General features: G+C 36.8%; 1 protein-coding gene across 1 annotated transcript in view; it reads right to left on the bottom strand.

The window, feature by feature from the left end:
- LOC139739914 (uncharacterized) overlaps positions 1 to 18,672 on the bottom strand; it is a 189,102-nt gene that overhangs the window by 46,289 nt on the left and 124,141 nt on the right. Inside the window, exons 7-9 of the mRNA XM_071650514.1 lie at positions 7,583 to 7,626; positions 5,439 to 5,523; positions 2,757 to 2,800 (exon numbers count right to left, since the gene is read on the bottom strand). Of these exons, the coding sequence (XP_071506615.1) occupies positions 2,757 to 2,800; positions 5,439 to 5,523; positions 7,583 to 7,626 (173 nt within the window). The remainder of the gene's footprint in view (positions 1 to 2,756; positions 2,801 to 5,438; positions 5,524 to 7,582; positions 7,627 to 18,672) is intronic.

Raw genomic sequence — 18,672 nt, 5'->3', positions numbered from 1 at the left:
CTTTACTATTTCAATTCAATTCAATTCAATTTTCAATTCAACTTTATTTTCACTTCCATCAAATAAACAAAGAAATATTTGTAATACTTGCACAACATACTTTGACAAGGTACACAAATATGAAAATGAGAAGTAGATGCGATTACATTATGCGAGAAAAGTGAAAATATGTTGAATTTCCTTTTATTTTCTTTCTATCGTTGTAGACATGTGACATCACAAGATGTAGTAGTCTTCTCATCCAGAAGTGATGGAGCAGAAACTTCAAAAATTCCTAACTTTTTGAACGGATTGTCCGATTTTCCTCAAACTCTCACTGATGTGGTCTAGTAATATTGCTGCATTCACTCAATCCACATGTCTATGAGCGTGTTTCTACTGAGAGCACCTCACATCCCTGGCATCGCCACGAATTTTGTCCAACGCAGCACCTCGTATTTTACGACCACTCGAGCTGTTTCTACTGAGCGATAAAATGCGAGGTGATGCAAAGGTGACGTGCAAATGCGGCGATTCCGGAAGTCAGGTATTTTTAAATCACAGATTTGGGTCACGCGCGCACTGCCTGTTAATACGATCCGAACCCTGCCTGCTTTGCTACAACTGCGTCGGCTATTTTTTGATTAGCCATTTCTCTTCGTCTTCCCATCCAATATACCCCGAACTAACATACTGGTATCCTGCCACTGACTGATGAGAAATCTTTGGAGATCGAGGGTCCAGTTGAGATTTTCTCAAGGCTGCGACATACTAATGTGGTACTCTCGCGATTCGAGACAATATAAAATGAAATAACGCGGTGTAAAATCAAGTAAGTGATGAGGGCTTAGTAATGCAATAAGTTAGGCTGTTAATCACGCGAACAATAGACGATGAATGCCACAATTCACATGTAACGTAACGTAACGTATAGGGCCTATAACACATACACAAGCGAGTTGGTACAAACAAAGCATGATGCGAACACGGTCGCTGTGTGTACACACGTATTTTGTACACATGTGTCGAAGGAGTGTGTGCGATGAACCGATTGAAAAGCGGTAGGAGAAATTCTAGACGTCCGATACACCACGAATTTCGCTACCCGGGTGTGTTTCTACTGAGAATTGTCCTTCGCGTCACCACGCATCGACCACCTCAATAGATGGACGACGGAGCACCTCGCATCAGCGGGCATCGGCCACTACCCGATCTGTTTCTACTGAGGAAAAATTTGAGGTGTCACCACACATCGGCCGGTATCGGCCGGCATCGGCCGGTATCACCACACATCGGCTGGCATCACCTCGAATTTTCGTCGCTCAGTAGAAACACGCTCAACGAAGGTGGACTTGTCCTTCAACACAATATCACAATTGCTCTGTATAATGACTTTTGCAGCAATAATATTTGTCTTTGTGGTGATAAACAGATAAGCATAATTCTTGATTACTATTTGCATTTACTATCATCTACTCATCCATTTCCTTGCTTCCAATCTTTTTTTTCCCATTTTTTTTTTAACTCTGCATACTAGCTGGATACTGTAAAAGTGGACATTTTTGGGCGACTAATTCTTTGCACTCTGCCAGGTAAGAAGAGTTTTGCACATTTTTAAATCAAGACATCAACCACTGGAAGATGTGGCAAGCAAAAATATTTGTGTGTTTTTATTTTCGCACTAGTTTCTGGTAGTGCCAAGTGCACGAAAAATTTCAACACCACAAAAATTTCCACCTTTACAGTAAACCAAAAATGAAATTCCACCGGTAACTAAAATGTAACAGCATGTAATTACACTCTCCTTTAGTCAAGGAATACAAAAGATAGTTTAAGCCATAAGACCAGTGAACGGAGGTCAAAAGGTACCAAAAGGTCACGATGGGATTGCTAAATTGTGCACAAGATTTCACAAGGGAGGTTAACTCTTTATGTGCCACGTTCGCACGCCCAACTCAGTCGATGGGGTGCCAAGTTTGCATATTTTGCTCAAACGCCTAATCCCACCCAAACCAATCAATAAATTGCCAAATGCCTATACCTACACTTTCACACACAATTCCATTCTTCAAACAGGTAGCTTGCATTGCCTGTTGTTTGAATATGTAGCAGTGTTCCATAAGTTTGTTTTTTCTTCTTCTTTTTAGTGAATTCTAATTTTTTTCTTGCTGTTTTGTCTGCAAAAGCCATGCCTTCCAGACCTTGAAAAGAGCATAGCATAGTAGCAGCTACTGCTGTGCTCATCATTTACAAAAAAAAAAAAAAATATTCATAGCTTTGTCACAAAATCCACCTTGCTGCAAAGCTTGGAACTTTCTTGGTTCTCCTTGACTTTGCTCAATGCATATGTAGAATGAACTTTTCTATAAGAAAGTTACATGGCTTTGGAAAACAGAGCATTTTCCAAAAGTGCTTGTGCAATGCAGTCTCAGAATAATGTGGTACACACGGGGCTACCACTGTGACACTGGAAGATTTAAAAGGATATTAACTACCTTGCAAAATTGAGTTCATTAATAGAGTAGAAGCTTGTCTGTACTGGAAATTCAACTGAAATTGGTGTCAAACTTTTGATCTCAATACAAGATGTGCTCATCATATTGTATTGTGATCAAAAGTTTAACACCAATTTCAGCTGAATTCATAAAGTGTGCCATTTTTGCAAATAGTTTACATCACGAAAGGAGAATGTTTTTTTTTATATACTTCTCATGGAAGGATTGGGGATGACAGAGATTTTAGGAGGAAATGAGGCCTTGGGGGAGTATTCAACTCACCAGTTCCGTCAACTGTGAAGATGTCTGTGATCCGCCCCAGGAGGCTGAACAAGGTAAAAGAAAGAAAAAACACAGAGTAGAGAGAGGGGAAACAAAATTAACATCAGAGAAGAATCATTGCAATATGCCGCCCTCTGTTGGGCATTCTCAGACAACTGCACAAGAATTCCAATGACTTCCGGAGGAATTCTTGTCCAGGAGTTCATCTGAGTACATCCAGAGACAGGAAATATTATCTGTTAGCTGAGGGTCGCTTCAATGCATTTGACGTCATGACGCTACCTGCCTTGAGTGATTGCTATGATGACACTGGCTAAAACATTGATGCCGCTTCTTTCTCAAAAATCAAGGATTCAGGAGTGTGGTTGGTGGCTAATAGAAATCTTAACTTGTCCAAGCTCATGCACATCACATTTCATACAACAGGCACTTGACATTTGTCTTGTTATGGCATCACTTTAAACAAATGCAAAATCTGTTCATGCGGAAACCTGAATATGATAAGGAATTGAATACTTTATTTTTTACATTTATTTCACTTGCCCCTCTCATAGTAGCTCCCTTAGCACAACATCCCATGATAACAAAACTCTCCCTATGATAGGCCAAAACATTTCAAATCACCTGTAGTGAGTATTTAAATGACTATGGGTGATGATGATTACTGTCATAATGACAATGATGATTATGGTAATCATAATTACGATCACACAGGAAGGCAAGATGATTGTAATGATGACAGTACTATTGATGCTTTACTTTCAACAGAAGTATGAACAAAAGATACATAAAGTACCAAGTAATGTGCAAGAAATTGTAGAAGAAGGAATGTAAAGACAACCATTGGTGAAAAGGAAAGAAAAAAGAGGACAAAAGTGACATCATGAGATGGTACACAGACAGAAAACATTACAGAGAAATGGGGGTATATTTCAAATACCAGGAAGAGGGGAACAAAGTGAAGGAGAGGGGGGATAGGAGAGGAAGGAGGCACAAAGAAGAAAGAGCATGAGATGGAGATGGAGGAGAAGAAGAAGGAAAAGGAAAAGGGATAAAAAGGTGGGAGAATGGAACATGGAAAAGGAGGAAGAAGGGAAGGATGAAGAGAAGAGCAGGAGATGGAAGAAAAGGAGGAGTGCGTAGGAGAGGATAAAAAATGTAAAATGGATTGACAGAAGAGTAGGAGGGCATGGATGAGGACAGGGAGGAGATGGAAGAGTTAGGAGAAGGGATAGGAGTGGAAGCAAAAGGGAACATGAAGAAGAAAGAGCAGGAGATGGAGGAAGAAGACATCAGACAGGGTACAGAAAATGGGCAATGGATTGATAGAAGAGGAGGTATGAGTGAGGACATCAGAGATGAGATGGAGGAGAGGGTAGGAGAAGAAGATAAAAAAATGAAGAAAAAAGAGCATAAGATGGATGATGATGTTGATGATGAAAGGTTGATGAAGGGACTGACGAAGAAAAAAGAGCATAAGATGGATGATGATGATGATGATGAAAGGTTGACGAAGGGACGGATGGAGAAACAAGAGCAGGAGATGGAGACAAAGGAGGAAGTTGTTAGAAAGGATGAAATGTTGGAAATGGATCGACAGAAGAAGATAAGGGGTGGGTTAGGAGAGAGAGAAGGTGGAAGTGGAGTGGAGGAGGAGGACAAGAAGAAGAAGAAGACAGTGTTGGGGAGGCTGTGGCTTCAAAGGACGAAGAATGGTACGCAAAGGAGGTACGGACACACAAAGAAAAAGGAGGATGGAAGGAATGAGTTGACTGCAAAGAAGGAAATTATAAAGGATGAATGAGAGGAGAGAGAGAGAGAGAGTAAAAAAAAATAAGGAAGAAAAGAAAGGAAATGATGGAGCTTGCCACATGAGAATATTGCAAAATTATGAATCTCAAGGTGTTTGCATGTGGCTGAGAGCCAGAGGTCTTGACACTGTGTAAACATTGGACGTCTTCCCTAGTCAACATTATGCTTTCTTGAGGCTCTATGTTCTTAGTAAATTTCCAAAGCATACAGGGATCGACATCATATTTCAGTCAGCATCCTATATTTATCACAGTTTTGTTTTGTTTTTTGTTGATACAGTGTGTTCAATGCCTACACGTGGTGAGCTGTGTGATACAGTTTAATCACAGTTTCTCATAGTCTTGGTAAACCACATTTTCACACAGAATATGACAGCTAATATCTGCAAAGGCAAGTATGCATTTAGAATCACATCTCTTCTCACAAGTAAAGTCTACAAATCTTAATCACACATAACACTCTACTTAAAATTCCATGATTCTTTCCTAGTAACTTTGGCTCTGATCCCAGAATTGACTTTGGAACTCTTGGAATTTCCACCATTAAGGGAAAGAACAGAGTCCACTTCAACAATGTTCCAAAAGTTTTCTTTCCTTTCGATGGCAAGTAAAGAAGCAATGCTTCCCTATCCGATGCTGCTTTGCTCTGCCTACAGATCTTTACAATAATAGGGATATACAGATACATCTGCATATGCTTTGCCTTGAGAATAACTTCTGGTTAAAACTATAGGCAGAGGTGACTCCAAAAGAGTATTATTCATGTGAAGCTCTTTCAACCAATCACTAAAGGATAAATTTTGATCCCAAATATATAGATATGTATTAAAATACACACATACATCTACATAGGCCCATATGGGCCCATTACCGTTCAAGTTTTGTCCCGGCCGACTCGGGATTGGGGGACCTCTTGCCGGCTCTTCACTCGGCTCCATGTAGTTTGAGTCGTCACTCTTCAGAGAAAGATGGATGAGAAAAGATGAATGGATGAGGTGTGAGTATACCCACATGAGCAGACAAAAAACAAAAACAAACAAATCTTAAACAATTCAAAACAAGGGGAGAGAGCAGTTCTACATGTACCTTGTGATAACACTGACCAGAACAATTCTCAAAGTTCCAAAATCTACACTGAAAATAAATCCACAGACTTAGCAGCCCCAACTCTGCCCCCAAATGTGGTCAACTCTAATCCAAAAATAGCACTCTTTCATTTCTTAAAGGTGAATGTACATTCTCCATATTATATATTTTGTAATATCTCTGATGGAAGGTTCAAGAGAAACTCTTGCTATTGAAAAACAATAGCGATGTTCATCATTATAGTCCAAATGCTTGATAACAAATACTTACCACAGTGACAGTCCGAATACAGAAGCGCAATGGCTACTGCATACTAGTAATCAACTCACTTTGAGCAATGTGGAAGTTGTAGCTAAAGTTTTTAGGGGCTGTCCTTTTTTGAAAGTGCACATACGTTTTACTGTCAGGATTGATGTTATCAGCTCGGAGACAAATTCATCACCATGTTACTATCTGCTGATTTGTTTACTCTTCCCAGACAAAGTCCATGGACAGTAACATAGCAAAGTGTCACAAACTCCACATTTTTCTCAACAATTCAGTACAGAGTATCACAAAGTTGGCAATGGCTGCTGGCTGTTACAAATCAGCCACAATTATTATGAAGATTTGATGTAACAGTTGGTAACCAATATCAAGTAATACACCTGAAACATTTTAATGTTACCATGACACTGATGCAGTATAACTGGAATATTAGATCTCCAATTTAAAGGGGACTGATGCAATAATAAAACAAATGTGACTTATTTCATTTCATTCAATCAAACATTCAGGGTTTTTTTTTTGTATATCTTAATTTCCAGAGCAATAAAACAGTCTTCTTTTTGGGGAAAAATATAAATAAAAAAGGAAACATTCTTTTTGTGAGAGAAAATCTGACTTGATATCAACCACTGTCACAGCTAGAAATGCTGGATCATTTTGTCGTTACTCAAGGAATTATGCGTAATACCAGGACACCTGATGATGTAATGACAGATTCAATTCATTTCAATTCAAATGAAATTTTATTTCCAATAGTCACATCTTTCCGAGATGAGGTGAGGAGGACCAAATTAATGACACAAGTTTCATGTCTGTTTGACGTTGGAATGTTTTAATTTGAACTGATTAGTCACTTTCAAGTATTCACTTCGAAAATGCACATATCTAGGTATTAGAACTGACTTTAATACTGTGTTCAAACCACACATTTTCATGAGTTTGAAACTTTCGTGAATTTTGAGGGGAGCCAAGATTCACGAAAGCAAAATGCCCATGAAAGTTTAACAAAAATCCCTGTATTACTAGTACATGAAGGACACTCATAATTGTTTTCATGGCGCCAATTAACAAAAGTTTCCTGCCATGAATGCTTCTGGTTTTACAGTACTTTGAATTGAAATTTCTGTGTTGTGAGGCACATGGTTGATAACTTAACCCAATGAAAACTAGTCCCTAGAACACTCGGGCTGGTGTCTAAAAGATATTTGCGTTAAAGCACAGTCCATTCTTCCTCAATGGGTTAATACTGCAGGGATAATGTTCACATAAGGATATCTAATCCCTGGGCCTGTTAGGAGAAGTAAACAATTGAGAAGGAGACTGTTTCTTATCGACTCCAAAAATCTGCATTTATGACGGATATGCCAAACCATAAATTTTCAGCAAAGCATCAATCTGTTTTTCATCCTTCATGAAAAGTTTGTGAAGAAATTTATGTCATCTTGCAATGCTTGTGTTACATTTGCCCATTAAAAACAAATCAAATATATAAGTCCTTTAAGAGAAAAGTTTAATAATGTTAACATCATCAAGTCAATAGCAGGAAGATGTTCATTACTAGGTAGCCAATGCTTCCGTCTATTGTCCCCATTGGCAATATGATCCATACAACAACAAAAAACCAACAACAAAGAAATTCAAAAGTGATTTAAAAAAACTTACTTGTACATCATCTTCATCATCCGTGAAACAGTCAATGTCATCGTCTGAAAGAAACCACAAACAAACATAATGTGAAAGAGACATGTCCATTTGATTCAAGACCCAAAGCTGTGAAGTGCTTTTCTCCAGAGAAAACCAAAACCAGCCATGCTCACTTAATCCTGAACATATTCTGTTTGTCAATTAAAAAGAGAACTGGACATTAGCAGGTATTTTCCCCTCTCATATGAGTTGTACTCTATGGAGAAAGAAAGAGGGCAGATTGTTCAACTCTTAGGAAAGACACATTGGTTCTTTTATGTATGACTACACGTACATATGCATACATGTGTATATGAAGAGTTTGTTCGCAAAAACCGATAAGTCCACTTTTGAAGTTTTTGAAGTACGGTATCTGTCATAAAGTGCAAAATAATACCTTTTAAATGATATATTGGTCACTATATACAAAGGTACATTTTTTGAAGTTATGGCCAAAAGAAGCAAAAATTTTCTTATTATTCTCTTTATTTTTCTTGACCTTTAATCACAAATATCTCCATTTGGCAAATATGAACTTATCGGTTTTTGCGAACAAACTCTTCATATGTAAATGAATATATGTAATGCACTACAAAATCTTTGGGTTATTCAAAACCTATTTCTATCCATATGTGCTACTGCCCCATTGTAATATGTTGATACAGTACTAAATATTTTGCTCCTTCTAAGTTGTCACTCACACTTGGGTGACATTTGCAAAATATCATCTTTTTGGCATGAACGCAGATATTTGGTATCTCATCAGAATCAGGTGCATGACTGCCAAAAGTGATCTATTTTGGAAACCAGTGGGCTATGATTTCTAACCTTTGCATCCATCCCATTGATATTCACCAAAACATCAAAGACATTCTGTAAAAGGGCATTTGCCATCAATTTATCTTGTCATCTACAGGTCTGTATCCAATAACACAAAAATAGTTGCTTCCATGTTCATTTCTACATGACGTGAAATAACACAACTAATCACTTTGAAATTGATGAAGCTTTCAACCCTACAGGACTGCACCACATTATTTTGAACATTATAGTTATGATGCTAATGTGTGATGCCAAGACCTGGTTAAACAGTACCCTTAAATGTGATGATTGACATCCATTTTTCAATGATATATCTCTTTACGCTAATTGTTTTAGAATTACCTCAATCCCAGAATTAGTTAGCAATATTCTTATTCTGATCTAGCACACAAATGGCTTTCAAAAAACCTCATAGATGTAAGTTCTCACAACTATAAGAGGCATACAAGAGCTATAAACTCTGAAGTGTTGTGTTTTGTCAACAAATAATAAGAATGTTTTTGATGATATGTTCAGCTCAATCTTTTTTAATGGAATTACTACACAAACTGCTGGTCCATATGTAAAGCAAGAATATAAATATGTATCACACATATATAGTATGAACACAATGACCCATCAAGCTACATGTATATGTACAGCAAACTAGGAGCTTGAAGAAAAGAAAAATGAAAGCTTATGTGTAGAAGGAATACAGTATCAAAAAATAGCAATGACAATGACTTTCTTTTTGCTGTGTGGTTTACTGTCTAAGCTTTTTGAACAGCAATGACAAAAAAAAAACTCTTACAGCATTTTCACTTCATTTCCTGAAATTCAAAAAATAAAGTTAAATGAGTATTATTGACACCTTATATATATACATACATATATATATATATATATATATATATATATATATATATATATATATACCACATATGCAAAAGACACTGTGACAAGACAAAAACATTAGAATAGCTCTAGAGAGAAGACATTTAACAAGGAAGGGGTAGACGAACCAGTTACCAAACATAAAGATGCGATATACACAAACAGGAATGATACCTGAAGATAGACATATGATAACACATAAATGCACTCACATGAGTATATTTGCGGTAGTGTGCACTTGAATATTGAAAGCAATTACTTCACTGTAGCAACCATTCACGACTCCTCCTGAGTCATGAAAATAGTGCATTTCATAACAGTTGACATCTACAGACTCGTATTATTCTTTTTATGACATGTTGCATTCACGACATCTGAGAAAAAAATGAAGAATATTGCACATATACCAAATCTTTAAAAACTGAAATAACACCGTGTCAGTGTAAAGGGAACTGCACACCTTCAAAATACAAGGAAGTTAAGTGAGAAAACACAAGATCAGCATGTGTTATTGCTCTCTCATATGACCTCAGGCTGCTCAAGGTCCAAATTTCAGATATGACTTTATGCTATGACAGGAGTACATGCAACCATTTGTCCCGGCTTTTAAAGTCAGTGAGTGCCAGGGGTGAAAAAGACAGACCAGTGCACAGACATCCGCTGCTGCACAGACTTCTTATTGGAGTGCACATATGCTATAGATGGGAGTGGTTAAAACAGTGTTGAATGAAGCATGCACATGGAGATAAGCTGTGGAATGAAGCTGTGAGAAAATGACACAGAAATGTGCAGGATTAACATGCTGGAATGTCTGCCATTGATAATTCCTCGCAAAAACTGTATTTCCACAAAAAACTTCTGCTTGTGATAAGTCCCACCTCTTCAAGTGCAGCAAAAAAAAAAAAAAAACAAGTTTCTGTAACATGACATGTAAAGAAAATGTCGGCCAACTTGTGACCTACCAGGGGCACAATTTAATTGGTGGTTCCCTGTGTGTCTGTTTGTGTGTGTGTTCAAGCGTAATGATGATGATGATGATGATGATAATAATAATAATAATAATAATCATAATCATAATCATAATCATAATCATAATAATCATGATAATAATAAGATAATAATTATCATAATAATAATAATAATAATAATAATAATAATAATGATAATGATAATAATAATAATAATAATAATAATGTAATCATAATAATTCATATTCATATAGCTCATGATATATGTAATTATCATAAAGTCTCTATGCGCTTGATACAAAATATACAATCATGAATACCTGAACAGCATTTGACACTTAACTCTCTGTATCAGCCTTGTAACAGTAACACAGTGCTCCAAAATCAAGACATTATTCTCCTCAAGACAATATGAACAGGGAGGTGGGACCTCCCTGATATGAAGTAGAGAGATGAAATTGTCAAATATAACTCAGCATCAATAGTCTCACACCAGTCTAGTCCTGATCACAAGGTGATGATATATAAACCAGGGTAACCAGATACCTTGATAAATGCATTGATAACCAGTCTTCTACTTCCAAAAAACAACTTATAAGTGAATTTTTATCAGTGACAGTGGTCATAACAACATTAATGATGACCATATTTATGGCAATGTTGTAGAAAGAATGATAAGCAGGGGTTAAGTGTTTGAAATTTGTATCATTGAAGAAATATTGATAAAAAATGTGATTTTATAAGTCCTTGTAGTTAATGAGAGTTATCATAACTTTGACATAGATGAAAATTAATCATTTCATAACATGAATATTATACATGTATGATCACTAATATACCTACTATCTTCATCATTATATAACACTTGTCATATTCCATTTTCTAATATTATGCACATAACATACTTAATGTTGTTATTAGAACTGTTACTAAACTAAAAATAGTTTCTGAAAGACAAGCACATACAACTACAAACAAATGTGATAGAAAGACATCAACATACAACAACTTAATGAAAAAAAAAAGATTTCAATGATGCTGGTATGTTTATTCCAAAATCTTGGTGGAAATAAGAATTTGGTTATACGATCTTCAACTTCTCAGTATGAACTTACAGCAGGATATTGTACATTCTATGTTAAACAATCCTTTAATTTATATGTTGATATAATTCTGGTAATATCTTGAAATTATTGTAAACTTACTTTACAGAAAGGCATTTACACTTCTACCACTAGTGCAGAGAAACAACCAACAAAGAGAAAACTACTTTATACATTTTATCATGCAGAATCAAAAATATATTTTGAAGTCTCAGACCTGACCACTGGTGCACTGAAGAAACACTCCTAAATCATCTAAAAGATCAAACCTCATTAAGCTTTATATAAAAGATCAAACCTCATTAACCCATTGAGGACGGTTTGATTTTGCTACAACAGGCATTTCCCATAGACACTTGCCCGAGTATACTTGGGACTCGTCCTCAATGGTTTAAGCTTAAGAAACTTTTCTCAGTGAGTTACACATTTCCTTCACTAAGTTCTAGTAAGAAGAACTTAGAACTAAGTTCGATTGCATGAGATCCAGGTGGGTTAATCAAGCAGGGTTGAAAGAAGCCTAGCGGATGACACTGGATGCTCTTGCAAGAAGGTCACAGGGAGGGAGAAAGTTGGACCAATGAAAAAGGAGGGAGAGTTACAAGCTACTGAAGTGAGAAGTTTTTTCTGCAAGACATTCCCAACATGGAAATCTGATTTGTTGTACTTATGGTAATATGCACTTTAAAGGACTGAACATTATCATTCTTAGTAAAAGATATGCAGTAAAATTTAGAGTTGCTAACTCAATGGCAAGATAAAATTTCTGCAGTAAAATCCTCCCCCCCCCCACACACACACTTATGGGTCAAGGTATTATCCAAAATAATGGTTTCAACAGAAGTCATGTACGTTTGACAAAAATAATTCAAATGGTGACAGTTCTGTTATCACTACAACAAAATACCTGCAAACAAGGAAGACATGTTTTTTCTTCCTATACATGAGGTGGTCTTGTAGGGATCAGTCAAGTGGAAAATACATTGTAGGTCCTTTTCTTATCTTTTTCCAGCTTTGTTAAAGATTGGATTATGACAAACTACATTCGGAGAGGAACTCTTTAGTAAGACATGTTCATGCCACATTTTATTTTGATGTGAATTGATTCTATTTTATTTGACTTTATTTCTGCATTGCTTGTTCATACATGACTATGACACAAAGTCAATAGAACAAAATTATTGAGTGATATTTGAATTTGATAGTGAAAATACTTGGGAACAAGTAAATGGTCGACTTACATGTACAGCACTATTTCATGATAATACAGAATGAAGAGGACCAGGTGTCATTTTATGCACATTCAAAGATATTAGATAACTTACGATATTTTGTTTTTCAACTTAAATTAAGCATAATTAGTTTTGAAGTGATGTTTTGATAATGTCAACAATTCTTGAAATGAACAAAAGTGCCTTTTTGGACCACTCTTCACGAAGGCTGGTCCATAAAAAAACATTACCACTATAATGCGGAATTGGAAAATCTGTGAAATGTCTTATCTATGCAAAAATACAACTAGAGCATTTCTGTAGTTAGGTACTGTTATCTTTTTAGCACAAATTTTACTCTTCATTGTTACTATTTGATATGTTTGAATACAAATATGTCTTTCATCTGAGCTCTATTATGATCATATACCATTTATTTCAGTTGCAGAAATATCAAAAACCTCCGATAAAATTGCTAAATTACTGATCCTTAAATTGGCAGTACATTTACGATAATTAAAGTTAAAGTGTTTCCCTCTCAAATTTAGATTTTCAGGATTGTTCTGATTTGGTGCAGATTGAATTAATGCAACCAGTTACACCATTTTTTTTTTCTCTCTCAAATATAAGATGTGCTGTGAAATTCGAGGTTGCCAATTTAATAATGAGAAGAAGATTAATTCTGCAGTTGAAATTCCCCCAGGAGTTTAGGGATTAGCAGAAATATGTACAATGTCAAATAAAAACTTTGCCTTTCACTGCACCCCAGATCCTCTGAGGGGCAGGCATGAAACAAAGTTTCAACTTCATCAAGTTTGGTATGATGTCACTAATTGCTGCCAGGGACAGTGACAATAATAATGTTTTCACATCTGGGCCAGATTAATCAGCATGTGCATGGCCTCAATGTCCTAAAACATCTCAGTATGGTGTGATTTCTCCTGATTCAGTCACTTTAGGGACAGTGTTATTGTCATACTGATACTTGATCACTGACTTGGTATAATCAGTCATTCATATATACATATGGAACATTCACTGCAAAATTTGAGTATAGGTCAAAGCATTTTGCTACAGGCAGGACACAAATTACAGCCCTTTAAAAGTGGGCCATGCTGACCTGGTACAATAATGTGATCATATTCGGTGACTAAAAGTCTCTGGACATTTTTTTCTTTCCAAAATGTTATCAAGTAAACAATATAATATCTACCACAGCAATCAGTTCAATACTGTAAAGCAAGCATGCACCCGCGAGAGTGAAAAACACTTAAGCTGGCATTCTACAGTAAGCTCTCGAGAGAAGCAGAGCGTCTTCTGCATAAGAAACAAAGCCAGTGCTTTAAGTAGAATGGGGCAACTTCTTTGAATTTCATAGCAGAGTTAAGTCAGAAACTTAGCAATTGTTAAGAGAATGTGCAAAAAGGACTATAATTAGGATTATGAAGATTAAAGAGCAGAAGGGAGGGTGCTAACTTATAGGCAATAGCCGGGTTCACACGTACAAATTAGCGGGATGACGATCGCGATGCTCATCCCGAGTTTTTTGGCGAGCGTCCACACGTACCAAATTAGCGGGATGGCGATCGCGATCGGTATCCCGCTAATTTGGCGAGCGTCCACACGTACCGAATTATCCCGCTAATTGCCGATAGAGACAACAACAAAGCCTGCAAACTGGGTCACACAGCGCCCTTCTCTATCACTGCTTGCGCGCACTTACCTTTGTCCATTGTCTTTTACGCGTCAGTGGTGTGGTTCGCGCGCTGTTGTTGTTGTGCTCCAAAGAGGTGAAGGACCTCTTTGCAGAGGCCTCGCTGTTGTGATGTGCGCATTGCATGATGGGATGTAAAAACTCGAGATTGTAATCCCGACCGTTCACACGTACCAGCGCGCGGCCAATTATCCCGCTAATTGACGAACCAGCGCAAGATTTCTTGGGATTAGCATCGCGATGCTTATCCCGCTAATTTTCAGGTTTTTTCTGTCCACACGTGCAAAAAACTCGGGATGACGATCGCGATGCAAATCTCGAGATTTGTATCCCGCTAATTGGTGTACGTGTGAACCCGGCTTGTGTCATCAGCTCATGCTCATGCAGTTTGGTACAGTAGGAATTAGTCTTCCTTTTTAAACTTCTTAATGTTAGTATGTGGGTATCATTAACAAAATTTAGTGTTTTCCTTTTCACAGTTTGTTAAAGATAGTAGAGTTCTTCTGTCTGTGGAAGCTTGAAGCAACTGCAGAAAGTGTCATGAAACAGAGCCCTGGAAGAAGGCTATTGTCCCAAGACCTGCAGAAAATCTTACTTAACAAAAGTCTGGACAAAGGCAACTTGCCTCTTGCTATACCAGCAGCTGGCACCTTGTTACAGTGTAAAGAAGAAATAAAAAATAAAAATGACCTAGATTCTTATGTGTGGTGCTGCTGTCATCAGGAATATTCAAAATTAGTACAGAATAACTGTGTGAGTAAGTTCTGAATCCTTTTTCGATGAAGTCGCATCTACCAAATAATCTTTGCGAGAACACGTCAAGTTTGCAAGCACTCCAAAAATATCATCCAACTGAAATTCTTTTTAAAAAAGAGAAAAAGATTACAATGTGCTGCTCTCTGCAAGCGGAAGCGTAGCAAGTGAGATCTTTAGAAAAGCTCTGTCTCACCTTCAAACTCATCAGTTTCATTGTCCTCTCCTTCTCCTACTTGAGAAGTTGCAAAATATTTGAGAAAGTCAACAAAAAAATCAAATGCTATTATGACAACTGTCATTAGCACCTTGCCACACACACACACACACACACACACACACAAACACACACACAGATGCAAATTCTACAGTTTGCTCAAGTTAATAGTCAAAGCAGTAGTTCATATATTATGTTATTGGTAATTCTACTTTCTTTATTAACGAGAGCCATTTGGCTGCTCCTATTCCTAATTTGTGGAGTGGAGTGACTTCGGGTACAGAAAGTGCAAATTTGCAGTCTGTATAGCACAACTATGATCTGTACGATAAATGCAAAGGAACAAGTGGGAGTTCTCTTTCCTTTTTCTTCTTTTTTTTTGTTAATGGCATATTTCATTCAATTATTAATTGGTAGGCAAATCATAATGGGATAACCTTGTATAGCAATGCATAATCATCCGTGATGATTTGTAATTTTAGGGAGATGGTACACATGTACATGTAATTACATCAATGCACATGCACATGGCAAACCCGGTGCTTAAGTGTGAGGACTGCGGTGTTTGTTTTAAAGGGATCGTATAGTTTTGGTTGAGACCTAATTTCAGGTTTCTAACATTTTTTTGGTGAGATAATGAGAAACCTCTTATGAAATATGAAAGAGCATGTAATTCTATGAGGAATTCTACGTTTATTTGATGAAAATTGGTTTTGAAATGGCCGAGATATCCAAAAAAGAGCGATTCTAATAAAGTGTGGGACCCACACTTCATTACGATCGCTTCGTTTTACTTTGTTTTTGGATGTTTCAGTCATTCCAAACCCGATTTTCATCTAATAAACTTTGAATTCCTCTTAAAATGGTATGCTCTGTACTATATCATACGTGTTTTCTTGGTATCTCGCAAAAAGTTGAAAGCCCAATTCTCATCTCCACCAATACCGTACTATCCCTTTAAAGTGTACCAATACCCTGGAAATCAAACTTGTAAACAGCTAGAATACACCTAAAAGGTCATAATTCACCTGTGATAGCCCCCAAAGTATACACATTTCGATAAATCAGATCATATCTCTATAACAATTTGGCACTTGTGCTCCACGCGTTTAAGTTCTGCCCCATGAGGGCCGGTACTGATGTGTGCGCATTCTAGCTTTACGCGTACATTTTTACAAATTCACTCAAGATAACTGCGTGGGCCAGAGGCAGCTGGTCATGCACATGCATTGCATATCGTTAGTTGAGAATGATATGGGCGCTAAGTTGCCACTAAAGCCATTGTATTCAAGGCACCTGAAATGCCCTTATAATTCTCACCCAACAATATAACTATCGTTTGAGATGTATTTGGAAAAAAAAAAATCGATTGCGCAATTACTGAATTGAAAAAATCAGGTAATCACCGAGTCTACTTCAAGTTGTTTTTGTTCTTGTATACCCTTTAAAACTTACATTTAAACCCCAATAAATAAAACTGGGAGTGACAAAAAATTCCAATATTTTGCAGAAGGCATGTCTCAAGCATATATTCTACAAATATAGCAAACATAATAACTTAGGGTATTGGTACATTTAAGCTCAGTCGAAGCAGAAATAGGATATCAACTACAAGCACTCCACTGCAGGCATTAAGTACTGATACAAGTACAAACACATGTGCAAGCACAGTTTTCAAACGATAGAATGGTAGTGTACTTGGGAATGTTAGAGAAAACTTTATGATACTATTCTTCTAAATAACACAATAGAATTAACACATGTAACGAGCAATTTAGGTATAATTTTGTTTTTAGACTAAGCCAATTTTTCGACTTGTGCAAGGTCGACTAAGGCATGGTTGACTATTGTACATGTATATCATCATTTGTATGTACATGTATGATATGTCATTTGTTTCTTATGTGGTACTGTATTTCATTTAAAGACAAAGTCATGCAAAGGGACAATAAATATAAAATAAACTTATAACAAAGACAGCTTTCCCAGCAGGTTTTGTTTCTATTCATTACGGCTTGCACTTTTTACTCTTTCCAGCAACTTTACACATTCATATCACTTTGATGTTAATTATGTCTGCCATCTGTAGCAAATCAAAGCACTTTAACTTCGAGGAATCTATTGTCAGCTTTGCTGTTGTTGAAGGTTATGTACAAGCACCAAGATGAAAACTGATAATTAAAGGAAAGGACTATTCTTTCAGAAGTGATTGCAACTCAAGTAGGTTCCATGTCCGTATCTGAATAGACATGTGAATGGCCTCATTTTTTAATGACATCAAAACTTTGGCAACTATAAGTAACACTGTATTGTTATTTCAAAGCATAACCATTAGGGGAATTTCTGCTTGAAAAACATGATACCAGAACAACAGCAGAGTATCTATACCTCTATCAGTATTGAAGTTATGAAAGAGTCTAGAGAAGGCTTAAGACTATCTTTCAAAACTACTCTTCCTCTATTACATGTACATCATAAAAGGATTACAAACTTAAACTGGATAACTGCGAGATCTTGACATCAAGATAATTGCATGAGGAACAAACACTTACAACAGTCAATAGGACTAAAGATAACTGACATCCAATACAATTAATGATGAAAACAACACTAATGCTAAGATCACATGACATATGGTCCTGTGGCAGAAAACAAAGACACATTAGTTACTTATAGTCAGGTTGCTTTTGACAATTGTATTTTTGATCATGCTGCCGGTAGAGAGCGAAAGCACATTTGCTTTTTGAGGTGAGGTACACATCAATATATTTGTTTTCATGACAAGGCCATTCAGTATAGAGCTGAGCGAAGCCATTTAGTGAAATATTAGGAGGTACATGATAGACATAGTGGCAGTATTTGGGTGTTAGTTTCAGTGCAGGCTTCCAAGCCAGAAATGGTGAGCTTTTCTGAATGGTGCAATGTTAGCAGTGAGAAAATTACTGTACTACTTTATCTGGCTGGTTTTTGTCAGACTTGCAGTTCAGGGTAATTTGTGGGGACATGTGGTACAAGAAGTGTACAAAACACTGCCTGTTAGTCATCTGATAGTTGCATCAGGACTAGTAGTAATTGTATCATTCTTTTTTGAGGTTGCTGTGATTTTCTAGTGATACATACCATACCAACATTTCTAATCATTTGGGGGCTTCCACTAACTTAAACAAATTATGATGATATCAAGATTTTATCTTCTGAAATCTGGTAAAATAGTCCAACCTCAAATAATCTCAAACAAAAATATTTCAAACACTTCTCTTAACCCCCCCCCCCCCCCGGGGGGGGGGGGGGGGGGGTAAATAGTAACAGAAGAACTAGGATAACAACTATGACTAATAACTTAAAGGTGGTATATCCCATTTGCAACAAAATTTTGCATGGTTGAAGAATACTGTCTCCAAACATTGCATA

This window comes from Diadema antillarum, unplaced genomic scaffold, assembly GCF_040938485.1.
Source record: "Diadema antillarum isolate AM-2024a unplaced genomic scaffold, OU_Dant_1.0 seq00000821_RagTag, whole genome shotgun sequence".
Lineage (NCBI taxonomy): Eukaryota > Metazoa > Echinodermata > Echinoidea > Diadematoida > Diadematidae > Diadema > Diadema antillarum.
This window is presented reverse-complemented; position numbering and strand designations above follow the sequence as displayed.